At 43.1% G+C, this 24,158-nt stretch overlaps 2 protein-coding genes and 1 non-coding gene across 22 annotated transcripts in view; 2 read left to right on the forward strand and 1 right to left on the reverse strand.

Moving 5' to 3' along the window:
- DST (dystonin) overlaps positions 1–20,062 on the reverse strand; it is a 513,843-nt gene extending 493,781 nt beyond the window's left edge. For 6 of the 19 annotated variants that reach the window (XM_045163438.1, XM_045163434.1, XM_045163435.1 and 3 more), the window contains exons 1-2: positions 19,841–20,054; positions 19,237–19,298 (exon numbers count right to left, since the gene is read on the reverse strand). In XM_045163438.1, the coding sequence (XP_045019373.1) occupies positions 19,237–19,298; positions 19,841–20,021 (243 nt within the window). In that variant the 5' untranslated portion in view covers positions 20,022–20,054. Of the gene's footprint in view, positions 1–19,236; positions 19,299–19,840 lie in introns of all 19 variants that reach the window. The other 13 variants (XM_045163447.1, XM_045163446.1, XM_045163443.1 and 10 more) reach the window with 8 other exon arrangements.
- A 471-nt stretch (positions 20,063–20,533) lies between these two features.
- Positions 20,534–24,158, forward strand: part of BEND6 (BEN domain containing 6) — a 64,649-nt gene continuing 61,024 nt past the window's right edge. For both annotated transcript variants that reach the window (XM_044931977.2, XM_006072873.4), the window contains exon 1: positions 20,534–20,845. The gene's annotated coding sequence lies outside the window, so the exon portion shown is untranslated. The remainder of the gene's footprint in view (positions 20,846–24,158) is intronic.
- Positions 23,905–24,032, forward strand: LOC112583110. The gene has a single exon (XR_003107457.1). It is a non-coding gene; the product is annotated as a small nucleolar RNA SNORA18 (small nucleolar RNA).

Here is a 24,158-nt window from a genome sequence, read left to right on the forward strand (position 1 = left end):
GCATTGTCCAAAATGCCCATTTTATTTTTAAAAATGGAACTCTACCATTTGCTCAGTCTTAAGAATATATGGAATGCCGTGATAGGACCCAGTAGTCATGGTGATCAGACAAACTAAAATGGTGGAAAGACGAAAATATACATGTGAAACAAATGCAGTATTTCAATAAAGCAAAAAGTAAAATAAAGACGGGAAAAGATTTGAACGTTTCACTAAAGAAGATATCTGAACTGCTAACAGGCACACACAAAAATGCTCAAAAATCATTAGTCATTAGGGAAATGCAAAGTGAAAACTACAGTGATACTGCTGCTAAGTCACTTCTGTCGTGTCCGACTCTGTGCGACCCCATAGGCGGCAGCCCACCAGGCTCCCCCGTCCCTGGGATTCTCCAGGCAAGAACACTGGGGTGGGGTGCCATTTCCTTCTCCAATGCATGAAAGTGAAAAGTGAAAGGGAAGTCGCTCAGTCGTATCCGACTCTTAGCGACCCCATGGACTGCAGCCCACCAGGCTCCTCCATCCATGGGATTTTCCAGGCAAGAGTACTGGAGTGGGGTGCCATTGCCTTCTCCGTCAGACCCACTAGAAGAGCTATAATCAGAAAGACAACAAGTTTGCCAAGGAGGTAGAGAAACTGGAACCCTCATACATTTGCTGATGAGAATGTTAAATTGTACAGTCACTTTGGGAAAGAGTTTAATAATTTCCTTTAAAAATTAAACATTCACTTATCACATAAGCTAGGAATTCAACTCCCAGGCATCAACCCAAGACAAATGGAAATGTACGTCCACACAAAGATTCCAAGCAAATATTCAGCAGTATTATTTATAACAGCTAAAAATTGGAGAAAAATAAAATGTTCATCAATTGTTGAATGGATAAATAAGTATGGTATATTCATAGACTAAAATACAATTCAGCAATAAAAATGAACAAACTACTGATACATGACACAACGTGGATGAACCTCAAAAACATTAATATTCATGAAAGAAGCCAGATGCAAAAGACTATGTATTTAAGATTCCACTTATAATGTCCAGAAAAGACAAATCCATAGATACTAAAAGCAGATTCATAGTTTTGCAGATTAGGGGTGGGAACAGGGATCAATGGCAAATAGACATGAGAAATCTTTCTAGGGTAATGGAAAATATTCTAAAACTGGAACATATAGCCACCCACGTTGTTGAAATTGTTAGGCTTAAAATTTTTTCAGGAGGAAGTAATTTTTATATGGATGTAAACAAAGTCATTAGAAGACTACCCAGGGAAAACAACAGAAAAACCTTAAAATCAGTACTAAGGAATAGCAGACAGCAGCAAACCAGACATAAATCAAAAGATTAGCCACAAGATTACAGAAGTGGCCACCACATGATTCTACTTCTCCCACCAGGACTCTATTTCCCTCACTTCCTATAACTTGCTTTGGTCAAAACAATGTATGAGCAGAGGCCACAGATGAGCTGAGAGCCTAGACAGACCCCCAAAGGCCTCGCACTTCCACTCTTGCTGCTTTGAGAATCCGAATCTAACCAACCACGGGTGAACCAACCCCGGGTGGCCTGATGGAAGGGGACAGACCATGTACAGGCAAACTGTGAGTCAGCCAGAAGCTCATCAATTGAAGCCAACATGTGACTGGGGCCGGCTGTGATGAGCCAAGCCTGACTCAGACCAGAACCACTGGCCAGCTGGGCACAGCTCAAACTGCCAATTCTCAGACTTGCGGGCTAAATAGTTAACATTCGAACTGTTATTGTTCACTGTTACAAAGCAGAAGCTAGCTGATACTCTCTAGGAGCAAACCTGGTTGCTGGATAACATAACAAATGGATGGGTTTTATGATGCTGTCCAGTAAGGCCAGGCCTCCTGGGCATAAGAAAGAAAAGCAAAGTCACTGACTCAGATCTGATAATTTTCAAGTCACTGTGGTAGAGGAACTGAATGACCAAAGTGAGAACAACAGTAAAAGCTTCTCTACACAATTGATTAACAGTCTATACTAAGCAGAAAGGCAAGTGAAGTTAAACCAGGAAGTGGTGACAGGCTGAACTTAGAGAAGCAAGAAACTCATTAAGAGCTCATGATGAGATGCAGAGACAGGCAGGGATGTGGTCAAAGAGAGAGACTTCAGAACTTAGGATCTGGGACTTAGAGTAGTTCTAAGACATGGTGAATAATTAGAGAGCTATAAGATATTTGTCCATTTCATCTAAGTTGTCAAATTTCTTGGCATAAAGTTGTACAGAATACTCTCTTTTCCTCTTAATGTCTGTGATTTTTATTGTTAAAATGTTTCTTCCACGTGTTATATCAGTGATTTGTCATTTTTTGATCAGTCTAGCTTGATATTTATAAACTTTGTTGATCTTTTCAAAAAACCAACTTTAATATATACACTCTGCTGCTGCTTCTGCTAAGTCACTTCAGTCGTGTCTGACTCTGTGTGACCCCATAGACAGCAGCCCACCAGGCTCCCTCGTCCCTGGGATTCTCCAGGCAAGAACACTAGAGTGGGTTGCCATTTCCTTCTCCAATGCATGAAAGTGAAAAGTGAAAGTGAAGTCGCTCAGTCGTGTCCGACCCTCAGCGACCCCATGGACTGCAGCCTACCAGGCTCCTCTATCCATGGGATTTTCCAGGCAAGAGTACTGGAGTGGGGTGCCATTGCCTTCTCCTAATATATACACTCTACTATATATGAAATAGGTAAACAACAAGGATCTACTGTGAAGCACAGGGAGCTATATACAATATCTTGTAATAATCTGTAACAGGAAAGAATCTAAAAAGGAATATACACGTATATATAACTGAATCACTTTGCCATCTACCTGAAACTAACAAAAAATTGTAGATTATACTTCAATTTTAAAATACTTTTAAAAAAACAATCTTGCTTTTGTTAATTTTCTCTATTGTATGTCTTTTGTTTATTTCATCAATGTCTACTCTGATTTTTATTATGTCCTTCCTTCTACTTATTTTGCATTTACTTCTCCTTTTCTTAATCCCCTAGCTTCTTAAAGTTGACAATTTGTTAGATTGTAGACCATAAGCAGTAAAAGCTATATGTTTTCCTCTCGGCACTGCTTTGGCTGCATCCCACAATTTTGAGATACTGTGTTTCATTATCATTCACTTCGAAATATTTTCTAATTTTCCTTATGGTTTCTTTCTTGGTGAACGAATTTTCTAAAGCATGTTATTTAGCTTCCAAATATGGGAGGTTTTTCCTAGAGATATTACTGTTATTTATTCCTAGTTTAATTGTGTTATGATCAGAGAATATACTATATATGATTTCAATCCTTTCGAATTTAAATTAATTTGTATTGTGAACTGATTTATGGCCTAGAATATAGTCTGTCTTTGGGAATGAGTCATGTGGGTATGGTGTTCTATAAATATCAATTAGGTCAAGACAGTTGATGGCATTATTAAGATTGCTTATAGTTTTACTGATTTTCTATTTGGATATTGTACCGATTGCTGAGAGAAAGATGTTGAAATCATCAACTGTGATTCCAAAACTGTTCGCTTCTCCCTTTAATTTTGACAATGTTTACTCCATGCATACATTTATGATTACATCTTCCTGAACATTTAGTCTTTTAATCATTAAAAAAGAAACATCCTTTTTAATCTCTGTTAATACTATTTGCCTTGATATCTATTTTGTCTGAGCCACTCCAATCTTCTTCTGATTATTATTTATATCATTTACATTTTTCCATCTGTTCTCTTTCAATCTAATATAATAATTGATAGGATTGGATCGAGGTCTACCATCTTCTTATTTTCATTCTGTCTTCTCTGTTTTTTCTTCCTTTGTCCCTTCCTTCTATGGATCATTTGGATATTTTTTTAGAATTAAATTTAGGTTTATCTTTTGGCTGTGCATTATTTTTTACTGGTTCCTCTGATAATTAAAATGTTCATCTTTAACTTTTCATTCTATTTAGTATTTAGAGTTAATACACCACTTCATATAAAATATAGAAATCCTGCAATCATATGGGGAGCCCATTTACTCCCCTGTACTTCTCTACACTATAGCTGTCAAATCTTCGTATACATTACAAATCCCACAATGTTATCATTTGTGCTTTAAACAATCATATGTTTTACAGTTTTACTAGAAAGATGGTAATGATGAAATTGTTTGCAGGGTAGCAATGGAGACACAGACCTAGAGAACAGACTTATGGACACAGCAGTGGAGGAAGGAGAGGGAGGGACGTATGGAGAGAGAAACATGGAAACTTACATCACCATATGTAAAAGAGACAGCCAATGGGAATTGGCTATATGACTCAGGGAACTCAAACCAGTGCTCTGTAACAACCTAGAGGGGTGGAATGGGGAGGGAAGTGGGGGGGAGGTTCAAGAGGGAGGGGACATACGTATACCTATGACTGGATTCATACTGATGTATGGCAGAATCCAGCACAATTCTGTAAAGCAATCATCCTTCAATTTAAAAAAACAGAAATTACAAAGAATAAAATTTTATATTTACCTTGGTATTTGGCATTTCTGATCTTTTTTATTTAAACTTACCACCACACGTCTTAAAACTAGCTGAACAAAGATAACCACAGCACATTACTTGGCCTTCACCTGGCATGAATGCATAAAGCATGCGTTAAAATTGCCCTGGTGTTTTCACTTAAGATCATGACAGTTAAAGCAACTCCACTGGACACCAATTTGATTGCGAACAAAACATAAGATGAGGTACTGCAACTGGGAAACCAAAACTGGTGATAAGGGAAACATTTACAAGATAATTCAAAGTACATTTATGTTGATGTTTCAGATTATAAATTGAAGCAACGTTAAATATTAGGCTTGCCAGTAGGCTCAGTGGTCAAGAATCTGCCCACTAATAGAGATGGAGACATGGGTTTGATCCCTGGGTGGGGAAGATCGCCTGGAATGGGAAATGGCAACCCACTCCAATATTCCTGCCTGGAGAATTCCGTGGACAGAGGAGCATGGTGGGCTTGTCTATGAGGTTGCAAAGAGGCAGACCCAACGAAGCACACATGCACACACATTAAATATTAAAGTTCAAAATTCAAAATATTAAAGTTCAAAATTCTCACCTCAAAGTATAAAAACCTCTTCAATAATATATAAAAATGTTGGGAAATACTTTCAACTCATTTTAAAAAGGGCCTGTAGATGAGATGGATATCACTAATATCTTCAGGACATTCCATCCAAATGCAGAAGAATACACTTTCTTCTCAAATGTGCATGGAACATTCTCCAGGATAGACCACATCTTAGGTCACAAACCAAACCTCAGTAAATTTAAGAAATTGTATCAAGCATCTTTTCTGACCACAGAGCTAGGAGACTAGATATCAATTACAAGAAAAAAACTGTAAGAAACACAAACACGTGGAGATTAAACACACGTTTCTAAATAACCAACAGGTTACTGAAGGAATCAAAAAACTTCTAGAAACAAATGATAATGAAAACACAACAACTCAAAACCTATGGGATGCAGCAAAAGCAGTTCTAAGAAGGAAGTTTATAGCAATGCAATCCTACTTCAAGAAACAAGAAAATAGACAACCTAACTTTACATCTAAAACGACTGGGAAAAGAAGAGAAAAAAAAATTAGCAGAAGGAAAGAAATCATAAAGATCAGAGCAGAAATAAGTGAAAAAGAAATGAAAGAAACAATAGTAGCTGCTGCTGCTAAGTCGCTTCAGTCATGTCCGACTCTGTGCAACCCCATAGACGGCAGCCCACCAGGCTCCCCAGTCCCTGGGATTCTCCAGGCAAGAACACTGGAATGGGTTGCCATTTCCTTCTCCAATGCACGAAAGTGAAAAGTGAAAGTGAAGTCACTCAGTCGTGTCTGACTCCTAGCAACCCCATGGACTGCAGCCCACCAGGCCCTTCCGTCCATGGGATTATCCAGGCAAGAGTACTGGAGTGGGGTGCCATTGCCTTCTCCGAGAAACAATAGTAAAGATTAATAAAACTAAAAGCTGACTCTTTGCAAAGATAAACAAAATTGACAAACCTTTAGCCAGAATTATCAAGAAAAAAAAAAAAAGAGAGAAGAATCAAATCAACAAAATTAGAAATGAAAAAGGAGAGGTTACAACAGACAATGCAGAAATACAAAGGATTATAAGAGACTATTATGAACAACTCTATGGCAATAAAATGGATAATCTGGAAGAAACGGACAGATTCTTAGAAAAGTTCAATCTTCCAAGACTGAACCAGAAATTATGAATAACCCAATTATAAGCACTGAAATTAAAACTGTGATCAAAAATCTCCCAAAAAACAAAAGCCCAGGACCAGATGGTTTCACAGGAGAATTCTGTCAAACATTTATAGAAGAGCTAATGCCTATCCTTCTAAAACTCTTTCAAAAAATTGCAGAGGAAGGACCACTTCCAAACTCATTCTATGAGGCCACCATCACCCTGATACCAAAACCAGACAAACACAACAAAAAAAAAGAAAACTACAAACATCACCGATAAACATAAATGCAAAAATCCTCAATAAAAATTTTAGCAAACAGAATTCAACAACACACTAAAAAAGCTCATACACCATGATCAAGTTATTCCAGGGATGCAAGGATTCTTCAATATATGCAAATCAATCAATGTGATATACCAATATTAACCAATTCAAAGATAAAGACAACATGATAATCTCAAGACATGCAGAAAAAGCCTTTGATAAAATTCAACACCCATTTATGATGAAAACTCTTCAAAAAATGGGCACAGAAGGAAACTATCTCAACATTGTAAAGGTCATATATGATAAGCCTACAGCAAACATTATTCTCAATGGTGAAAAACTGAAAGCATTATTCATAAGATCGGGAACAAGACAAGGGTGTCCACTTTCACCATTATTCAACATAGTTCTGGAAGTCCTAGCCACAGCAATCAGAGAAGAAAAAGGAATAAAAGGAATCCAGACTGGAAAAGAAGTAAAGATCTCACTGTTTGCAGATGACATGATACTGTATACAGAAAACCATAAGGATACTATCAGAAAATTACTAGAGCTAATCAATGAATTTAGCAAAGTTGCAGGATACAAAATTAGTACACAGAAATCAATTGTATTTCTCTATACTAACAATGAGAAATCAGAAAGAGAAATTAAGGAATCAATCCCATTCACCATTACAACAAAAATAATTAAATATCTAGGAATAAACTTACCTAAGGAGACAAAAGAAGTGTACACAGAAAATTATAAGACACTGATGAAAGAAATCAAAGAAGACATAAACAGATGGAGAAATATTCCATGTTCCTGGGTAGGAAGAATCAATATTGTGAAGACTATACTACCAAACACAATCTACAGATTCAGGGCAATCCCTACCAAATTACCAATGGAGGTTTTCACAGAACTAGAACAAAAAATTTCACAATTCATATGGAAACACAAGAGACCGCGAATAGCTAAAGTAGTCTTGAGAAACAAGAATGGAGCTGGAAGAATCAACCTTCCTGACTTCAGATTATACTACAAAACGACAGTCATCAAGACAGTATGGTACCAGCACAAGAACAGAAATACAGACCAATGAAACAAGATAGAACGCCCAGAAATAAACCCATGCACCTATGGGTACCTTATTTTGACAAAGGAGGCAAGAATATACAATGGGGCAAAGACAGACTCTTCAATAAATGGTGCTGGGGAAACTGGACAGCTACATGCAAAAGAATGAAATTAGATCACTTCCTAACACCATACACAAAGATAAACTCTAAATGGATTAAAGACCTAAATGTAAGACCAGAAACTAGAAAACTCTTAGAGGAAAACAAAGGCAGAACACTCAATGACATAAATCAAAGCAAGACCCTCTATGACCCACCTCCCAGAGTAATGGAAATAAAAACAAAAGTAAACAAGTGGAACCTGATTAAACTTAAAAGCTTTTGCACAGCAAAGGAAACTTTAAGCAAGGTGAAAAGATAACCCTCAGAATGGGAGAAAATAATAGCGGATGAAACAACTGACAGAGGATTAATTTCCAAAATATACAAGCAACTCATACAACTCAATACCAGAAAAACAAACAACCCAATCAAAAAGTGGGAAAAAGACCTAAACACACATTTCTCCAAAAAGGACATACAGATGGCTAACAAACAACTGAAAAGATGCTCAACATCCCTCATTATTAGAGAAATGCTAATAAAAATTACAATGAGGTATCACCTCACACCAGTCAGAATGGCCATCATCAAAAAGTCTACGAACAATAAATGCTGGAGAGGGTGTGGAGAAAAGAGAATGCTCTTGCACTGTTAGTGGGAATGTAAATTGATACAGCCAGTATGGAAGATGGTATGGAGATTCCTTAAAATACTAGGAATAAAACCACCATATGACTCAGCAATCCCACTCTTAGGCATACACCCTGAGGAAACCAAAATGGAAAAAGACACATCCCATTGTTTACCGCAGCACTATTTACAATAGCTAGAACACGGAAGCAACCTAGATGTCCATGGACAGACGAATGGATAAAGAAGTTGTGGTACATACACACAATGGAATATTATTCAGCCATAAAAAGGAACACATATGAGTCAGTTCTAATGAGGTGGATGAACCTAGAGCCTATTATACAGACTGAAGTAAGTCTGAAAGAGAAAATAAATATTGCATTCTAATGCATATATACGGCATCTAGAAAAATGGCACTGAAGAATTTATTTGCAGGGCAGCAGTGGAGAAACACATAGAGAACAGACTTGTGGACATGGGGAGAGGGGAGGAGAGGGTGAGATGTGTGGAGAGAGTAGCATGGAAACTTACATTACCATATGCAAAACAGATAACCAACGGGAATTTGCTGTATGGCTCAGGAAACTCAAACAGGGGCTCTGTATCAACCCAGAGGGGTGAGATGAGAGGAAGATGGGAGGCACTTTCAAAAGGGAGGGGATATATGTATACCTATGGCTGATTCATGTTGAGGTTTGACAGAAAACAACAAAATTCTGTAAAGCAATTATCCTTTTATTAAAAAAAAAAGTGTCTGAATCTGCATATTTTCAAAGCAAACACAGGATGTTAACTAAAAGGCACAGCTAAGGTAACCATCAGGGGTTATGAGTATGCCCGAAATAAAAAATGAAAAGCATCTGTCTCTTTCCCTTTAAATAAAACAAGGATATGGGAATATTCTGAAAGTTAGCATCCATGAGAACTGAGAATTAAACTGACTTTAGAAAACATCAAATACATTCATTCCTTCACCAAACATTTACAGAGCTAAAAACCAAGGTGTTAGTCTATCTTCAACAGTCCACTGGATCGCAAAGAGTCGGATACGACTGAGCGACTTCACTTTCACTTTCAAGATACTTACAATCTTTTAAGAGAGACAAATTTTTAAAACTCCACTATTATTATTATTACAAGGGAGTTAAGAAAGGTTCCTGAAGACAACTTATGAACTGAGTTTTGAAGGAAGAGCAAAGAGTTTGTCTTTCGGTGCCTGAGTATTTCTGCTTTAGTTAGGAGTGGGTGTGCAAAGAAAGAAAAGGAAGACAAAGGGCTTTCTCTGTTGGAAATAACATGATCAAAAACAATAATCCAAAAAGTCATGGTCTGTTTAGAGAATTAGAACCGTCACCAGGACATCAGCATAGGGATCCCTCTGATATCACATTAAAAAGGTCGAACTTTATTACTCAGAACAAAGTGGAAAGCCACTGAAAGATTTTAAGCAGGGGAGGAATATGGCCTATCCAACCTTTTCTTCCTGCCTACCTCTACCAGGAAGCCAGGAAAAATGAAAGCTCATATTCAAAACTTCCTCTGCAGTGAGAGGTGAACCTGTGACACAGTTCTGACCAATGAAGCATAAGAAATCTAACTGGAAAGGCATCTGGCAAAGATTTTGATTTCCTAATGAATATCTTTCCTTGACTGTCTCTGCCTTTTCCCTCACTTCCTTCCTTGAATTCAGGCATGATGTCTAGAACGGTGCAACCATCCTGCAACCATGAGGGAAAGGCCAGGACCGTCGGAATCGCCCCAGCAGTAACAAGTGGGACTGCGGCGCCAAAGCCAGTGGCATCTCTCGACTTCTGGCTGTGAGAGAACAGAAATCCCTGTAGTTTCTACTTTTTTTCTTAGCTGTTTTTTTTTTTTTTTTTTTTGGCCACACCACAAAGCATGCAGGATCTTAGTTCCCCAACCAGGGATCAAACGCAAGCTCCCCTGCACTGGAAGTACGGAGTCTTAACCACTGGGCCTCCAGGGACGTCCATAGAAATCCGTGGTTATTAATAACCCATCTTATGCTGGGATCATGAAGATCAGAACAGCTCCCTGACCAGTAAGTTTTAAGACTTAATCTGTATTTTAGATGATCTTTACTAAATTAGTGTATATGGACTGGGAGTGGAGAGTTAGGGAGACTTGCCTGGAGGCTTGTTATAGGGTCTGAAGCAAGGTAACCATTGGGAGGACGGTGAGGAAGGCAGGACAGGACAGGATGGATGAGGGGGTGTGTCACAGCTTCTAGATTTCTAGTTTGGGCAACTGCAGCAGCAGGGGTGAGGGTGTGCCACTCTCCACAACGGGGGCACATACTCAGTCTGAGATCCCTGCGGGGCACCTACGTGAGGATGAGGGAAAAGGGTCGACTCTTTGTATCTGGAGGTCAAGAGTGAAGCCTGAATTTGACATAGAGATTTCAAAGTAACCATTCTGTGAAGGGGCTTCCCTGATAGCTCAGTTGGTAAAGAATCCACGTGCAATGCAGGAGACCCTGGTTTGATTCCTGGGTCAGGAAGATCTGCTGGAGAAGGGATCGGCGACCCTCTCCAGTATTCTTGGGCTTCCCTTGTAGCTCAGCTGGTAAAGAATCCACCCGCAAAGCAGGAGACCTGGGTTATCCCTGGGTTGGAAAGATCCCCTGGAGAGGGGAAAGGCTACCCACTCCAGTATTCTGGCCTGGAGAGTTCCATGGACTGTATGGCTGCAAAGAGTCAGACATGACTGAGCAACTTTCACTTTCATTCTGTGAAAAGGAACTAAAACAGGAAATATGTGAGTACAAGCACAGATTGAACAGGATGAGTAAAAATGAGGTCCAGCAAATCTATTTAGACAAAACTAGGTAAGTGGTTGCCTATGGTTGGGGTGTGGAGGTGGGAGGTGAATGCAGAGTGACTGCTAACTGGTAGGGGCTTTCTCAGGGGGGATAATGAAAATGTTTTCAATTAAATTGTGTGATGGTTGCACATTATAAACACACTACAAATCCTGAGAATTTTATCTCAACAAAGTTATTTTAAAAATTAGGAGAAAGGGAATAACTTGGGAACATCAACATAAGTAAAAAGAGGGTCTAGCATAGAAACAGAGGGAACCGTGGCCAGAAAATAAAAGGGGGAAGAGTTTCAAGAAGGGATTGGTGTTGGGACTTCCATGGTGGTCCAGTGGCTGGGACTTCAAGCTTCCAATGTGGGAGGCCTGGGTCCAATCCTTGGTCAGGGAGCTGGATCCCACATGCGGCAACTAAGACCCAGCGAAACCAAATAAATAAATAATAAACAAATAAATAAATATTTTTTAAAAAGAAGGGATCAGTTGTCAACAAAGTCCAATGCAAGATAGGTCGATTAAACCTAATACAGAAATATGGAATGTAACAACATGGAACTCATGGCTGAGCAAAGGGTGAGTGGTTTCAAGTTGCAGCAGCAGAAGTAGATTTTACTAAGTCGAGAAATAAATAAGAGCATGGAAACAGTGACAGAGTTTATTTTCTTGGGCTCCAGAATCACTGCAGATGGTGACTGCAGCCATGAAATTAAAATACGCTTGCTCCTTGGACGAAAAGCTATCGCCAACCTAGACAGTGCATTAAAAAGCAGAGACATTGCTTTGCCAACAACAAAGGTCCATCTAGTCACAGCTATGGTTTTCCAGTAGTCATGTATGGATATGAGAGTTGGACTATAAAGAAAGCTGAGCACTGAAGAATTGATGCTTCTGAACTGTGGTGTTGGAGAAGACTTTTGAGAGTCCTTTGGACTGGAAGATCAAACCAGTCAATCCTAAAGGAAATCAGTCCTGAATATTCATTGGCAGGACTGATGCTGAAGCTGAAACTCCCAATACTTTGGCTACCTGATGCAAACAACTGACTCACTGAAAAAGACCCTGATGCTGGGAAAGATTGAAGGCAGGAGGAGAAGGGGTTAACAGAGGACGAGATGGTTGGATGGCATCACCGACTTGATGGACATGAGTTTGAGTAAGCTCCAGGAGTTGGTGATGAACAGGGAAGCATGGCATGCTGCAGTCCATGCGGTTGGAAAGAGTTGGACATGACTGAGCAACTGAACTGAACTGAAGGAATGGGAGGTGGCAGATAAAGAACCTTTTTCAGGGAACTTTTTTTGCCAAGAGAAGAGCTAGTGGTATAGGGAGGTTTGAATTGTTTTTGAAAGGATGCACCTATGATGTTTATATGTCAGGGAGCAGGTGCCAGCAGAGAGGGAGCAACAGAAGACAAAACAGCAGAGTCAACTCCCCCAAGAGACAGGAAGACAAGGAATTCACGGCATAAGCATAAAACATCCATAAAGAGGCGGACAAACGGGTAGGAGGGAAGATTAAGATGCCACTTAATATGCAGGGGCAAGAACTTTAAAGTGCTATTACTTGGTTGCACTGATGTCTTCAGTGAGTTAGGAGACAGAAGTCACTGGCTGAGGGTGATGGGCTAGGCTTGAGGATTTGAGGAGGAAACAGACATTCAGATTATTATGGGAGGGGGATTTTCTTCAAGAAGTTTAAAAGCAGAGACATATTTGAAATATTCTTAAAAACTGTAATGTATCACATGGCCTTGTACATAATAAATTGCCTGCAAATCCCTGGACACACACGGTGTCCGTGGTCAAGTATAACCCAGTGATGCTTGAAAAGTAGACCTGAAACGCACAATGTCCTGCAAGAACACAGCTTTCCGGTGACCAGGAAGGTCCCCGGCCAGCCATGGTCCCAGGCCTTAGAGCTGAGGCCACAACTCTCCACACTCTGTGACACAGTAAAAAGAGTAAATGGGCTGTTTTGCCGTAGTTGCTAGAAAAGAAATAAAAACTCTGCTTCTCTTGAGAGTTCAGGGCAGGTGTCCTCTTAAGACGCTCAAATAACATTCTGTGAAAGCCTTTGTCAGCTCCTTAGTGGTACTCAAAAATAATTTTTTATTATAGCTGGCACCTACTTATGTTTCCAGTTCTACATTCCATGATATGATCTCAAGACCCCTACCTTCTAACCACATGGACATGTTCTGAGCTATCGAAAAACAAGTGTGTTTCCTAAACTGTTGCTTATTATTAAGCGGTTCTGCTGTCTTGGGGGTTTGCGAGTCCCTCTCTGTCTAGCTGGATACTACTCAGTCTGCACGCTGCAACAGAAATATCACCTCCTCCTGGAAGGCTTCTCTGATCACCCCAGCCAGAAGCCATCACATCATCAGAATTATTCCAATCATCCTTTTTATAATAATCTGTTACTTCATGCTTATGCTATATTTTGTGACATGCTTATTTTACCTTTGAAAGAGAAGTCGCTCAGTCGTGACCGACTCTTTGCAACCCCGTGGACTGTAGCCTATCAGGCTCCTCCATCCATGGGATTTTCCAGGCAAGAGTGCTGGAGTGGATTGCCATTTCCTTCTCCAGGGTATCTTCCCGACCCAGGAATCGAACCCGGGTCTCCCGCATTGCAGGCAGACGCTTTAGCGTCTGAGCCACCAAGGAAGCTATTTTACCTTTACCTGCTTTAAATTCGTAGAAAGAATTGTGCTTTACATGATGCCTTTTTTAGCAGGTTGTTTTTTTTGCACAGAGCAAAAACAGGACCTGTTTACTCAGAGATCACCTTCATGTTACCAGTGAGAACAGCAGGTCTGTGTCAGAGCCCCTGAGAGACTAGACTAAGATGGCACAGTTAGTGGCAGAGCTGGAACCCAAACCAAGGCTCTAAACTCTTATTCCTGTAGTCTCATTAAACCACTGCTCGTTTTCTGCCTGGTTCTATGCTATACCTGCAGGGTCAAAAATTGAGTTCTTAACCCTTAAGTTTAGACAAAGATTTCAGACTTCTCTGAAAAAGCTTTCTTCTAGATTAGATTTAATAGGTTTGGATACAAGAAAAAACAGTAAGTTTCTTTTTTTCTTCCTTAGCTCTCAGCATCCTCTGTCACCACAGAGCTGAAGTAAGGGTGACTTCTATGCTAGTGGTGACCCGGTGGATGGGGTACATTTGTCTTTTTCATGAATGTACTCGCTGTACTTGCACAGCTTGGCCTCTGATGCTTCCATCACATTTGTGATTCATAGCTGGAAATAGCACAACAGCTCAATTACGGGAACCCAACCAGTAACTGCAAAATTCCAGCACTGCTATTGGGAGTGACCTGAAAAGTTATCATTAAGGGCAAGGGCTATACCTCAGACCCTTTGTTATTCCTACCATCTAATGTTATACCTTGTAGGTGATGAAAAAATAAATGTCTGTTTTTAAAATAATTGAGTGAAGCAAAATGAACCCAATATCATGTGTCGAGTTCAACTTAAGATTGGTTCAATTAGCATAAACTGACTTAGACCTAGAATTTAACTCCAGGCAAGGAATTTGTTTGTAAAGATAAATTAATTGCAAAAGAAAACTAAATAATAAACTATCATTTTCTCTAATTCACTAAATGAGTAACACTCTTTTTTCTTTGGGTCTCAGCTGCAGCACACAGGAGCTTTAGTTGCAGCACGTGGGATCTAGTCCCCCGGTAAGGAATCGAACCCTGGTCCTGTGCACTGGAAGCTCAGAATCGTAGCCACTGAACCGTCAGGGAAGTCCCTAGATTGGTAATTCTTAATGGAAGATGCAGATTCCAGGAGAAACTGTGAACCACGGTTACTCCACTGAACATGCTTCCATGGTTTGGTGCAGAGAGGCTCTGGGAACATGATGAGGCCAAGAAAGTCTGTGTGGACCACCTATTCATCTAGGAGAAGGTAATGTGGAGAATCCCTGGGAAAATCTAAAGGATATGCCTTGACAGCTTCATCAAATGGCCACTAAAAACTCATTCCACTGAGCTTCTCTCTTTCACTGAGAATTCTGGGCACATGATTCTCTGGAATGTGAACGACACAGTTAAAAATCACACAGTGGTTCCTTTTCCCTGAAACGGGAAGTGAAGTTATTTACTCAATCCTGATGGACACAAAGCACACTCTTGCTTTTCCTGATATCAAACAAGGCTGCCCTTATTCCACTGAGCTGATGAATAGGGATCATGTACCACTGTCCACACTGGGTATTCTCAAGGGCATTATATGAAATTGTCTCCACTCTCCTGAAGGGCTCCCAAGGCTCTTTCTTGTAATCTAATGGTACCTCAATTACCCGTATCACTTTCTGAGATTTCCTTAAAATCAAGATTGTCATTGTCTGGTCCTCATCACAGGCGTCTAGGGTAACAGGCATTGTGTAAAGTCACAGCATCAAATCTTATAAGTCCTCAGGAAAAGTATCCTTCTTACAGACCCAGAATGAGCACTTGGTTTCCAGACTGTGTCCCACATCAATATGAAATCACTTCTCATCAGTATATGTATTGTTGATATATATATATATATATGTGTGTGTGTGTGTGTGTGTATGTGTGTCACACAGAACAAGTTCTTTATTTTTACATACAAAGTGCATATTTCTAGTTATCTAACTGAGCCCGTTTTCATCTGTTAGAGAATTGGGGTTGAGCCCTTGCTGGGTGGTTAATAATTTCACATTCTCATATGCTATCATTAAAATTTAGGGAAATCCTAAGCCAGTAAAGATGAGTTTGCAAGTGTGTGAAAATAAAAAAGGATTGTTGGTAGTTGCCAAATATCTCATAAATATCTGTATCAAGTACTTCTAGCTTTATGAGGGAGAGATTGAGATGAGATGTTGATTATTCACTTGTGAAAGTGAAAGTGAAGTTGCTCAGTCATGTCTGACTCTTTGCGACCCCACGGACTGTAGCCCACCAGGCTCCTCCATCCATGGAATTTTCCAGGCAAAAGTACTGGAGTGAGTTGCCACTTCCTCCTCCAGGGGGTCCTCCTGACCCAGGAATCGAACCTGTGTCTCTCGCATTGTAGGCAGACGCTTTTACCATCTGAGCCATCAGGGAAGCCCGATTATTCACTTAGTGAGAACTAAAAAGCTGCAGCCACTCAGATGAGAGACGTGGATTTTTTTTTTCCTGCTGCAAAACTTCCCCAAAGCATGCTGGGTCCTGATGACAAAGTCTCCCCCCTGGGAGAAGTATTTCTCTCCCTACCTGGGAAGAAACATCCTGAAATTTCCTGTCCAATGGGATTCCTTTCTGGACATATGGAAAACAGAAGCGATATCCTCCACCAAGTAAAGCAGCCAAGTGCTAACTGAACTTCTCCTGTGTTCGAGAGCATCCCCAAACCTCTCTCACATTTCCAAATACGCCAGCAGATCTTAAACCCACTTCCCTCATTTGACCACTATAGAAACGCTGAGAGTGACTTACCTACAGACTGAGACTGGGATAAGTAATAGAATACTCAACAGGACTATAACTTGTAAGAAAACAAAATTGTTTTATTTGATACTTATTTTGCATCAGCTACTGCTAAAAGGCAACCCAAGTTCTAATCTTCTAATTTGCTAGAATCCAAAAACTTCAGAGGTATTTCCCATGGAGAAAATCCTGCAGGAAATGGCGTTTTGAAAGGGAGAAGGGGGAAAAAAATCCACCCCTCTGTTTTCCTTAGGGGAAAAAGTTTTATTTGTAGTGAACATGAAACAATGATGAAACAGACATTCTCCTGGAACAGTCTAAGGGTGTTCACTTATCACTTGACTTTCTCTGAGTAGTTTAACACAAGACCTTGGTACGAACAAGAACACAGGTGGGCCATCAACAAACGACACTAACACTGCAACTTTCTGAGAAAAAAATTCTAACCAAATCCATTTTCTTGTAATTAGTGATTTACATTGTCAGTACAAACTCCAGAGCAATATTTTAACATCCGGAAAGATAAAATAAGGGCTGGGATTTAGCAAACGCTGAATTCTGAGCACTGTCCTGAGAAAGTGCAAAAAGTTTTTCTCTTCGGCCCAATTCTGAGTTGTATTTGCCCAGTTATGGGAACAGGCACTCATCGAAGAATTTTTCACTCATTTGATAAATATTCATTATACAACAGGCAGTGGGGATACAGCCCTAAATGAGACACTTGGTCCAGGCCGTCAAGATGCGCACAGGCCCAGGAGATTAGGCAAATATGAAGCACACACAGGATGTCAGTCTATACAGGGGATCTTGGGAAATGAACTATGGTGTAAATAGTCACTCTCAGCTTTCCTAACCAAAGGCAAGTTTAGGATAAATACTTAACTGACAGGTAACTAAACAAAACATAGTCCTATCTCATTTTTTCTGTCTGCACTTTTCGTTGAAACACTTGAGGGTTGATCTAACAACCCATAACAGAATTTTAATTCTGGTTCTAGCATTGATGTGTATTGGACTGATAATCTCTTTTTAAAATAAAAATCGTAAATTTTGGTGTTCATACCTTGACTGTGATGGATTTTTTTATCACTTCTAGATGGGTTATTCTATTAATCAGATATTCAAAAAGGGTTGGTTTATAATAGACACAGTTTATGTTGTTTCAGATAACTTTGAATTAATTAATCTAATAAAGACTTTAAGATTTTCAGACAAATCTTTTATTTTTACATATTTTAATTCAATTTTACAAAATGTAATGATACCTATCAGGTACTGAATAGCTACTATAAACTAAATGGGTTTTAGTTTCTGGGATTTTTTTTTTTTTTTTTTTTGGCCTCACTGCACAGCTTCTGGGATCCTAGTTCCCTGAATCCAGGCCCCTGCAATGGAAGGGCAGAGTGCTAACCATTGGGCAGCCAGGGAATTCCCATAAATGGGTTTTTTTTTAAAAAAAAAACATGATTGTGGTAAACCCTGCCCTCCCCTTACAGCCCTGTAAGGTACTATTAGCCCTATTTTACAGGAAGGGGAACTGAAGGTCTGAGAAGTTGAGTCTTCAAGCACCACACAATTAGTTAGCATTGGAACCTCTGATTATCTGATTGGTTATTTTATTCTCTTTACAGTCCTATATTGAGCCCAGAGTTCTCACCCACCGGGACACCACGCATACTTCCTCACTGGGCAGCATTATAAGGGTGTTATAGTAGTACAGTGAAAGCTTTCAAGCAACCAGAGTCCAATCAAACATCCAGGGTGCGACAAAACATCGGATTAACAAGGGAAATGAAATGTGAAATAACTTCTCAGGTACATAGAAAGCCGATGCAGGGGAATAACTATGAAGTCTTTGCTAAGATGATCAAGCCACATCACCCATTGCTACTAGCAACCTCCTGGCTGTGTGAAACTCCCCGAGAAAGAAGGGGAAATCATCTGGCCTTAAGTGGGGGTTGGCCTGGAAACTCATCAAGAAACGTTGCGTTGGGAGAGCTTGTGCTTCTCGGTTTTGTTCTGTCTCCAGCAGACCTAGTCCTACAACAGTTCCACTGAATCAGTGCAGCCAGGTCACCTGTCTAAGTAGGGATGGATGGTTTACCTTTTGAGGGTAAAGTCGGATCACTAGCATCATCACTTTGCAAAAGTCATCAGACGTCCCTAGTAAAACATGGAGCGCTTTCTGGGTGAATAGGAATACAAACTTGCAAGTAAGTCTAAAAGGTAATGCACACGGATCAAATTGCCCTGCACTAACTCCTTAAATCTCCCAGCGTGGTTGGATACCCAAGTGAACAGCAGCGGCTGGCTGACTGCTCCCGGAAAGCTTCCGGCCACTTCCAGATGGTCAAGGAAGCTGACAGCCACCGCAAGGCTGCGTTCCTGAGGTCAGGCGGCTTTTAGGGGCTGTCTCTCCCCTTCCAGCACAGCGGCTCCACGACACAAGAAATCTGCCACAACCACTCCCCGGGAACTCATGCTGGGGAGTCGCTTCAAAGCAAACATGTCCCTTTTGGCTTGGGGGCTGTGGGCTCGCAATACAACACCCTCCCTGCTGTCTTCTAAACACGCCTATGATTAATACGGGTACCCAGGAAAGAGAACTTCTTCTGACCTTGAGCGTGCGCGCTAAATAAATTACCTCGGAACGAAAGTGGTGAGATCTCAGAACAGCATCTGGGGGAGAAAAAAAAAAGAGAAAAACGAGACTTCAGTTAACTCCTTGTTCTTCACCTGCCGAGTCACCGACGACTTACCTGGGGGGCCGGGGACCGGAAGGCGCGTTCCGGACGCCTTGTACGCAGTGGGGACAGCCCGCAGGGCGGGTTGGCTGCTAGGCCATCAGTTTAGAAGTTTCAGGGAAAGTTTTGGGGGAGTTGGGGCGCCCCGACGTCTCCCTGCCCCAAGCTCCGGCGCCGGGGGGCGCGGGTGGAGGCGGCTGCCGCAGCCTGGACTCAGCTCGGTCACCCCGGGCTCAGGCGCCGAGCCCGAGCGTCCGCCGCCTCCCCTCTCCCGGAGCTGTGCGCGCCGCGGGCACCACGACCCGGCGGACCCGAGGAGGCGGCCGGGGCTTGAAACAGCGAAGCGCACCGGGCCGGGGGAGGGAGAGTTAGGACGCGGCGGGGGCAGCGGCGCTGAGGGAGCGAAACGCGCTCCCCTCTCCAGACTCGCCGAGCGGTCCCCCCGGTCCCGAGGAAGCCCGCCGCGACGCGCCTTACCTCGGCTCCTTGAACGACCCGAAAAGACCGATTTCATGGGATGCCTCGCCTTCTGGAGCCTGCGGTGCCAGCAGCAGAAGAAGACGATGGTGGCGATGGTGCCCAGCAGAAGCAGCAGGAGAAAGAGGGCACATTGGATGCTATAGGGTCTCAGCAGGACGAGGAACGCGGCGGCGATCATGGTGCTGGCGCGGCGCGGCCGGCCGGCGGGCGGCGGGACCAGAGGGCGGCGGCACAGGCACCCGCGCGGGGCGCACGCGGCGCGGCGAGCGCGGCTCAGCGCGTCATGCCCGGCGCTCGCGGCCCCGCGCCGGCCCAATGGCTGCGCACCCGCGCCCGCCGCGCTGTGCGAATGAGCCCGGGCTGCGGGCAGCGCTGCCCATGACTCAGCAGACGGCGGCCCGGCGGGCACTCGGAGGCGGGGAGCCGCCCCCGCCCCCCGCGGGCGCCCCCGCCCCGCCCCGCGCGCAGCCCCCGGGCGCAGCCCCGCCGCAGACGCGGCGCGGGGGGAGGGGGAGGGCCCGCCCAGCGGGCCCCGCCGGCCCCGCCCGGACCCGGCGCATCGCCCCGCGGCCGCGGCGGCCGCAGCATCCCCGGAGCCGGAGCTCGTGGGGCGGGGCGGGCGCGGGGCGCGGGGGGCGGGCGCGGGGCGCCGCGGCGGGGGCCCGCGATGACATCACGGCCGGGCTGCGGCGGCGCGCGCGGACATGGCTGCGGCGGCTCCGGCGGCCCCCGGCTGCGCCCGGGCCTGAGCGCCCAGCGCCCTCTCGCCCGGCAGCCTGCCCGTCCGCGCCGTCCGCGGGGCTCCGGCCGGGCGAGGGGCTGCCACCTCCCTGGCCTCGCTCGGCCTGATCGCTGGGGAGTCCGGCGACAGGGGGCGCCCCGGAGCCGGGGGTAGACCGCAGGGCGCGGGCGGGAGCCTCCGAGCGGTGCTGCCCCCGCCTCCCACCCCCCACCCCCCCGCGCCCCGACCCGCGCGGCTGGGGCTTCGGAGGATGCAGCCGGGTGAGCGATTGCTTGCGGGGGTGGGGTTCCTGCACGACCACGCGTGAGCCCCAGGCAGGGCCTTCCCTGGGATTCGGGGTTCCCCGGAACAGGGGGTCCACCCTTACCTCTCCAGCCCCCCTGAACTGGACGCGCGCCCCAGCTTGGGTCTGCAGAGGTGACCCCTACCACCCCTAACTTGGCATAGTTTGGCAGCCGAGAAGTGGGCACTTGCCATCCCCCTCTATCCATCCATGCGTTGACCCTAAAACCTCGCCTCCTTTAATGCAGCTGGAGGGAGAGGCAATTTCAGTTTATGGAACCGGCAGATGGAGAAGCTGGAGGCTGACTTGTAAATACTCTATTTTGAGGAGAGATTTTGTAGGGAGAGGGAGGAAATAATGATCTGTCACACTCAAAAGGCACACACTCCTTCTCTCCGTCTTGCCCGCTCCCCTTCCTTCGTCATCAGCAAAAGGGATCCTGCAGTTGGAGGTTGTCCCGGGGCCGCTGGCGCAGTGCGGACGCGGGAGGCGTGGAGGGGGCGCTGCAGCGGCCGCAGGGCACCGGATCGGAACCAATGACAACAGCGACCTCGGCCGGCCGATTCTGCGCCGCTGGCTGCTGCCCCATAGCCGGGGCTGGTTTTGCTCATGCGGGGCTGGGTTTTGCTTGTTTTATTTACTTGAATAATGAAACAGCAATTAGAATGACAAGGTAACCCATTACTACATGTGTGGAGTTTCTGCTAACTAGTAAGGTGAACTCAAATATTTAGGAGGCTGAAGAAATCGTGTAATTTTGTAAAATTCTGGAAAGCAGTTAAAGAATTGATGGCAATTCTTGTTTTGTTACTTGCTTGTAGGATATCAAAATCCGTATAGTTTTCTAACTATATGTAATCTACTGTTCAGCTCTGCATAAAGGCTTAACTCGTGATGTTCTTAAGGCCTTTAAGCATCATCACATCTAAGCGTTATGGGACACTCAAAAAGGCATTGCCTAGCGTATGTCTTAAATGCGATTCATCACCACGGGAAACATGGGGTTGAGTTTTCTTATGAACATCTTGTTTCTTAAAACAACATGTTCTGGTTTGAAGATGGACCTTGCTTGCAGTGGTTGTATAAAGTGAGAATGGTGGATCAGAGTGCCAGCAGGATGGGCTTACCAGCAAGGTCCCAGGCTCTTGGGCTGACAGGTAGCACTGTATCTGTGCAGGTAGCTCAAAGGGTTCCTGATTCTGCAGCCACTGCAGTGAGACACCACATTCCCATCCACTGTGCAGGGATCATTGAGGAAAAGTCTGGGAGCCTGCCGTGAGGGGCACACCAGAAAAGGAAGAATTCCATATCCCTTTGCTTCGCAGAGGCGCAATGGAGTAATTTAAAGCAACAACAAAACGGAATTAACCTTTTGCAAACATTGGGAGAAATATCTCACAGAAGATAGGAAGGTCATCTTTACTTTATCCTTCTTATTGAGGAAAATTTCTGAGTGAGAAGAAATGGCCTAACTCTCCTTGAAACATGCCTAAGAGCACAAACACAGCATAGTAACCAGTTTGCCCCAAACTGTACATTTATAACAACAAAAAGCAACTAAATAGCAATTATGGTTTTCTGAGCTATAACTTGAGCACAACTGTTATCATCCTGAGTCTTACTGCAGCCATTTGTAAGTTTCAAGTGCACACAAGAACATCATTTATCTCTTTTGGCAGGCAAATACTTTACCGCCCTGCAGTTAAGATTATAGATACTTCGTTTTAGAGCTGTTCATTTCTGTTCTTTGCATCAAAATTTCAAGGATACTAATAATAAGCTAACAAAATCGTTGAAAGAATTTAGTATTTAGGTTCTATTGTTATTTTCTGGCTTGTTTGTTGCTAATTTATCATCCCCTTATCCAAATGATGGCATGTTATTAATTGCTTCTTTCTGTGTGGTTGTGCAATGCTAATGCATTGTGGAATTCAATAAATATTAAATCAGCCAATCAATCCTTTTGGAAGTTAATTTAGTAGAATTCATACCTATTCTTTCCAGTAGGTTTTTATTAATAAAGAATAATTGATATTATTTAAAAAATCACAAATTTAAAGTTTGGAGGTAGCAATGGAGGAGGAAGAAAGTCTTTCATACCTTGGAATGAAAAATCAAGATGGAAAAGTATATATAATTTTTTTTTTATTTTTATGATAGTGAGTTAGCACTGTCACCCAAGACAAATGAGTTGTGAAAATTAGTTAAGAGAATTTGGTATCAGGGATGTAGATGATACATCCTGCAGCCCTTTTTCCCTTTAGATTTTCAACCAAATTGAGAACGCATACAAGGATTCAAAAGGAAATTAAGAGCCTGGCTTAGACTCAGAGCCAAGATGGAGCATCTTATCCCTTTTCCCCCTAATTCTGCTGACCCACCCAGTCACAAGTGAAGTATAGTCCTTCCCAACACTAAGGCAGGAAGGAACCCTACCTGTACTGCTTCTCACCTGAAGACTAGGGACTCAAAAGAGCCTGACACCCTCCAGTCCACGTGGCCTGCAGCACAAGTGAGCAAGAGACAGGACCATCTGTGAGAGGGACCTTTCCTACGCCAGCCCTGCCAATAGTGGTCCCAGTCCCTCCACAGGAACCCTCATCATGGAGTCATTCTGCTCCCAAAGATAAACGTGAGTAAGGGGCTTAATAAGGTAACAGAAACATCTTCTACAGTACCTCCCTAGAGGTAGGAATGGCACAAATTCCTCATGTGTGCATCAGAAAGAAACATCGAGAAGAAGTGTCTTCACCTAAGCTGTGTGGTGACCAGTTGAGGAAAAGACAGGGATTGCAAATGACTCAGGTTTGGGGCTCAGATGAAGGAACAGTTGTGAAGGCAGGGAAGACAAACTGAGGTTCAGACCCAATGAGGAGCAGAGTTGTCAGAAAGTCATCCATGTGAAATTACCCATGGAAACCCAGCTGGGGAATCAGAAGCAGAGAAGGGTGGGAATCGCACACATCAATTATAGTTGAAGTCACGCAGGTGGACAGAGTTACAAAGGAAGAGAAAGTGTAGAAAGAAGTGAAATCTGTTGAGGTCTATCCTGATGGGGCTTTTTGGTAAACCTACATTGCTCGAAATGCCTCATAGAGTAACTGTGGTTTCCTTTAATCATAGAACTATGTATTAGATCTGTGGTAAAGAACTCTAAGTCAGAACTGCCAAGTAAACTATGAAAAACTTAATGATCAAACTTTTTTATCATAGATATTGGTATATCCCAATGATCTGTGCTGTTCTAGTGTGTGATAGCTTAGAAATGAATATAATCTGAACTTCATGCA

The sequence above is a fragment of the Bubalus bubalis genome, chromosome 2 (genome assembly GCF_019923935.1).
Source record: "Bubalus bubalis isolate 160015118507 breed Murrah chromosome 2, NDDB_SH_1, whole genome shotgun sequence".
Taxonomy (NCBI): Eukaryota; Metazoa; Chordata; class Mammalia; order Artiodactyla; family Bovidae; genus Bubalus; species Bubalus bubalis.